This window comes from Triticum dicoccoides, chromosome 2B (genome assembly GCF_002162155.2).
Source record: "Triticum dicoccoides isolate Atlit2015 ecotype Zavitan chromosome 2B, WEW_v2.0, whole genome shotgun sequence".
Taxonomy (NCBI): Eukaryota; Viridiplantae; Streptophyta; class Magnoliopsida; order Poales; family Poaceae; genus Triticum; species Triticum dicoccoides.
This window is the reverse complement of record NC_041383.1, coordinates 77,637,845-77,643,811: the sequence shown is the minus strand read 5'-3', so window position 1 is coordinate 77,643,811 and position 5,967 is coordinate 77,637,845. Positions and strand designations below refer to the sequence as shown.

General features: G+C 34.9%; 1 protein-coding gene across 1 annotated transcript in view; it reads right to left on the bottom strand.

Moving 5' to 3' along the window:
* Positions 1-285: 285 nt before the first annotated feature.
* Positions 286-5,967, bottom strand: part of LOC119362236 (isoflavone reductase homolog) — an 8,556-nt gene continuing 2,874 nt past the window's right edge. The window contains exons 2-4 of the mRNA XM_037627435.1: positions 2,234-2,474; positions 1,903-2,106; positions 286-620 (exon numbers count right to left, since the gene is read on the bottom strand). Of these exons, the coding sequence (XP_037483332.1) occupies positions 454-620; positions 1,903-2,106; positions 2,234-2,474 (612 nt within the window). The 3' untranslated portion in view covers positions 286-453. The remainder of the gene's footprint in view (positions 621-1,902; positions 2,107-2,233; positions 2,475-5,967) is intronic.

Here is a 5,967-nt window from a genome sequence, read left to right as displayed (position 1 = left end):
TGAGTTTTGTGCCTTTTGAAGTGCTTAGTTTGATGAAATACCACGGGGTACCAAATTTATATTTTCTTTTTCAATTAGTTGATTTCACTTAAAACTCCTACCTCGAGCACACCTGGATTTTGCGACCCATACTTTTAGATTTTTAGCACTGGTATTATATACATGAATAAATTTTACATGAAATTAGAGAGTATGATTTATTTATGTTAGTTTGTTAGCATATGCAAATTTGGGGCCTCATTTTGCGTTTCGCACCGGGGCCCCTTTCCTGGAGACGGCCCTGTCTCCACGGAACTTACAGATGGTACATAACACATCATTAACTTGATTACAATGTCAATAACTATGCCCATGTTGAGTAACATATCAATGGAACTTTCTTCAAACATAGGTGGTGCATACTGTGTGCTGGTGTCGTTGAGAAAATAGAGTTCAGGTTCATCAAGTTTGTAGTTATAAATAGCGTTGCATGTACTCGTCCATCCTGGTGTACTGAACCTCTGGGTAGAGTAGAGAAGCCTCTTCTTCCCCATCATCTCTGATGTCAAAGTTTGTCAAGCAACCCTCATAAAAAATGTGATAGTAATGCCCTATCCCCACCTGATTAGCAAGGTCTGTACCTGCATGCGAGTAGAATATGTAATAGGTATGTCAATTGGGGGTGAAACTAGATTTTGCAAGGTTCTAAAAAGAGGTCTTAAATAACATAAGTAAGCGCTATGGATACGCACAACACAACAACAAAAGAATTCTTATGGGTGAACCAACCTGTGGTTGAGATGGTTAGGTGGACAGTGGTATTCCCAACCCACCAGGGTTCAAATCCTGGTGCTCGCATTATTCCTGGATTTTTTTCAGGATTTCCGGTCATGTGCTTTCAGTGGGAGGAGGTAGGTGGCTTCATAAATCTCAAGATGATATGCTGGCTCAGTCTCTCGGAGGTGCTCATAGGGGTAGGGTGTGCGTGTGTGCGTTCATAGGGGTGAGTGTATGCGCGTGTATATGAGCGCTTGTGTTTGTACTGATGCTCAAAAAAAAGAATTCTTATGGTGGAGGAATCATATTTCTCACGTTTATCTAATCTGTATTTAATTATAATTTATGATCATGTACATGACTTCATATATTATCTAATGCATGGCTATGGTATTTTAGTTTTAAAGATCTTTGATCGCTATGTTCTATATGAATTTAAAAGTCTGTTCGTGACCAATCTAAGTATAATTAGAAAATTCATTTTGCAATATAAATAGTTTTCATACCAAATAATTGCTTCCAAATAGAAGTATTTAATAATAATAAAAATATGATAATGTTTACTATTTCTCGTGGAGAAAATCATGCACTTAATTCTATATTTCCACTTCCATAAGAGAGTCGTCTAGAATAGCGAGGATGACTTGTGCATCCTCGTAAATGATAATCGGAATAAATAATAAATCTAAGTTAATTAGTTATTCTTTAATGTTGTCAAAAATAAAACTATTAGAAATCATTAGTTATTCTTAAATGATTTCATGTGTCAAAAATAGAAACTATTAGAGATCATGTGAACAAGGTATGCCTACTTTGTGTAAAAGAAAAGAATAGTTAAGGCGATTATCTTAGTGAAGTGATAATTCCTTGGCTAGATGAAGCCATGCTTCTCTCTCTCCCAAATTTATGGGAGAAGACGGACATAATTCTGTTGTACACATGTCCTAAGATACTCCCCAGAAGCAAAAACGGTTATATACAATGAAAATATATTTTCACACAATTAATCCATTGCCCTTGTAAGGAGATGGCATGAAAAAATGGTAATATTTTCCAAGAAATTCCACGTCCCCTTTCACCATTTTTGTACTAATAAGCTGAGATTTCAAATACTGTATACTCAACAAATAAATGATTTTTTCTTACCTTTCATTGATGCCAAGAATTCATCATTCGGAATGGGAATTTTCTTAAGAACCTTTCCTGAGAGCTTTTCCCATTTAGCAATCAACTCATTTTGACTAAGGATGTTTTCCTGTGGCCGTAGGTATATTGTCTTGTTCAAGGCCCGTGGATCATCAACGCACTTGATTGTGTATGCTGCAATGTCATCTTCGTCCACGAATATCGCTGCATAGTATGATATTACAATACACAATCAAAAGTGGAAATCCGAAGGGAGTCAAATACACTCAAAAGTAGGAGTCTTAAAAACTAGGAGAAATTAAATAGTACAAGTAATATTTGTTGATGGTACCTTTGACGTTGCCATCTCCATAGACGTGAACCTTCTCCTTGGGTGGAAGAAGGGTACGCATTTGACATAGGTTAGGAACAAAGTAAGCAGCAAAGCAATTAGCAGAAATGTAGGTGTGGGGAATGTTTCCTTCTTCTATCGCCCTTCTTATCTCCATCTTCTCATCAAAGGTGATCCTTCCTGGTTCAAGGGCATGCCCCATCCTTGCTGGGTCCATGCCGAATTCAGATGGTAGGAAACGCTGCATGCAAAATTGTATGTTCATTATGAATGGATGTGAGGTCATAGTTAATGATGCCTCTATCAATTTAAAAAAAATTAAGAAGGATCGCCACACACACACACACGCACACACACACACACACACACACACACACACACACACACAAAACGTGGGTTTTTAGCAAAAAAACAATGTCACGCCGATTAGGCGGTCTTAAGGTGTTATGGCTTGTTGCTTGGGCACTGCTAAAATAGGGAGTTTCAAGAAGGGCTTGTTTTGTTACCTGCATCAGTTCCCTAGCCAAGCTCACTCGACTCGATGAATTTTTTGAAGTGCTAATAGTTTGTTCGCATCTCCTATTTCCAGCCTTGCCTTTTATAGGGGAAAATAGTGGTCTTCATTCATTAATATTCATGGGCCCCATGGCGGTATCCCATGGCTGACCACTATACAACGACAAAGCGCCACAAACTAAATTATAAGCATTTACATTATGCTAATATGCCCCGCACACAACCGCCTCGGCACCTCTAGCCAAGACCTTGACAAATCCCGCATCAACATTGAACTTGAACTTCAGGAAACCTTCCGGAGACTAAATGGTACAGAAAGCACACCCTCCCGAGAGTTGTTCTCAGTAATGGGCCCGTATGTGTACGCTCCTTGAGTTCACGGTAAATGGAAGGTTTTTGAAGGCTTTTGGGTCGTCTTTCTGATTTGATTTCCTTCCTGTCCTCCATAGGTTTAACTGATATTTTCTTCGGTTTTTCCTTTTAGTTTTATTCCAATTATTTCTTCAATTTTGAAAATCCATATTTAAAAAAAATCATGGACACTTTTAATATTGGTGAATATTTCTAAATTTTTTGAACATTTTGAAGTCCATTAACATTTTTCAAGACCATGATTTTTAAATTCGTGAACATATTTTATATTAGCAAATATTTTTAAATTCATGAAATTTTTCTAATTTTTTTAAATATTTTTCAAATTCATGAACATTTGTCAAATCGCAAGCATTTTAAAAAAATTGTGAAACTTTTGAAGGCAATGAGGGTTGGTGAGTCGGAATTTCCTAGGGGCAAAATAGGGCGATAAGTTTCACACACCCGGCTCTAGCATCCCGCTCAAGGATAGGCCCAGATAAGCTGAGCGGGAAGCTTCCTCCCGTTGTTGGTAAGCTTCCAAAACGTAGAATCTAGTCTGGGTGATTTTTTTTCATTTTCTTTGTGCTTATGCAGATTTTCTCATGTTTTCCTTCATTTTCTCCTTTTACCTAGTTTAATTAGACATAATTTTTTTAATACATGAACATTTAAAAAATTTGTGGAACATATTTTCATATTTGTGCTATTTTTATAAAATTCAATCATTTATTAAAATTGGTGATTTCTTTCCATCCCATTAACTTTACAATAACTTACGATGATTTCTTTTTAAATATTAAAAAAATATTAATTCGTTAAAATAAATTGAAAACATTTTCCTGAGTTGAACAGTATATTTTTAAATTTGTATTTTTCAAAAAACCTGTCAACAATTATTGAGGTCATCAACATCACGGAAAGACAAGCGAAAAAAGCTAACCAGAGACAGGGGAGCGAGGGAACAACCGGAGGCGAATACTGGGTGGCCCATGTCACGGTTGCAATGTTCTTTTTTCGAGATCGTGATTTGTTTTTCAAAACTGATGAACTTTTCCAAATTCATAATTTTTTAAAATTTGTGAACTTTTTGGAAATCTGAAAAGTTTTCAAATTCGTGAATTTATTTTATCAAAATCGAAGAACCTTTTTCAAATCTGTGTTTTTAGAAAAAATCTGATGAACTTTTTTTTATCAAAATCGATGAACCAAACTGTTTGCAAATCAGTATTTTTTTTGAAAATTCGGTGAACTTTTTTCAAATTAATGATTGTTTTAAATGTTTTCCTTATTTTGTAAAAAAATTGAGATCCATTATTTTTTAAAAATTTATGGACTTTTCTAAAATTCGTGAATTCTTCTTCAAATTTTTGTTTTCTTTTTACAAATAATCTTTTACTGGGACTGAGCCATGGGCCAATGGTGCTGTTTTTTGGATATAACACGCCAATGGTTATTTAGCCAAGTTGGTGGACGCTGGAATGCAGGTTTGAATCGTACATCATGCAGAATAACATGGGGAAGTTTTTTTCTTCTTCCTGTTTGTTTCTTTTTGAGCATGCACTGGTTGCGAGCAAGCTGGGCTGGCCAACTACCGCTCACCTTTGAGCGCCGACTAGCCTAAGCGACGCTTAGGGCGCCGAAAAGGAGCTCTCCTCCTCCGTGGCATATATTATGCGCTTTTTGATGAAATGGCACTGAAATGCATAGGCTAGAGCGAGCGAGCACCCTAAATGGACCATTTTGGAACATTCTTAGCTTCTTTACAGGTTTAGGTCCATTTTTTATTTTTTATTTTTTTTATTATCTACTGTTTCATTTAACAGGCTTTATTTTTATTTTTTTCATGTTCCTTTTTTGTGAATTTTTTTTTGCTTTTTCAAATAGTTTTTCCTAATGATTGGAAATTTCGGAAAAAGTTCGTTTTCTTAAATCACAAATTCAAAAAAATTCCCATTCCCAAGAATAGTTGATAATTTCTAAAAATGTTTGTTCATCATTTTTTTAAACGTTCTCTTTTTCAAAAATCTTTGGAAATTCAAATAATGATTGTGTTTTCAAGTTATGTTCAGTATTTCAGAACAGTTCATGTTGTGAACAATTGTTCTTAAATTTAAAAATGCTTCAATTTTCGTAATTAAAATATTATGATCGAATTTAAAAAAACAGATTTCAGAAATCTTCACATTTTCAACTCTGTTTCAAAAATTAAATGAATGTTCGGATTTGAAAAATTGGTTTTCCCTATAAATGTTCAGAAATTTCAAAATTGTAGGGATGCTCTGTGCTTCTAGGCGACATTTTGATGGACAGAGTGTCACAACGAAGGTAGGGATTCTTTGTGCTTCTGGGCGACATTGGGATGCACAAAATGTCACAAAGGAGCTCCTCCGGCACATTGTACTGGAGGGAATGCGTATAGTAGCGAGGGACTAGGCACTTCAACACTCCGACACTGGAGCAATTATATGTCTCTTTTCCCCGTTTTCTCTAAGAAGGAGGATGCACAATTTAGTTACATATTTTAAGAACGCGTAGTTACAAGATTCTAAAAATTGTCCACGTATGTTATGAAAATATAACAGAATTTTAAGTGAAATGTTCACAATTTTTTTAGAAAACACAAATTATAAAAAATATCATTGGTATTATAAATGTTATCTTGTTTTCTGTTTTTGTGTATTTTAATGATGTTCTTGAAATTAGAAAGTTTACTACTTATAAAAAGTCCGTTTATTTTCATAAATTTTCTTGTATTTAAAAATTATTCAAGAATTCTTAATAATGTTGTTGTATCCTCAGAAATATTCACAGATTCTAAAATGGAAAAGGAAATGAAAAGGAAAAAAGAAATAAGTTGATAAATT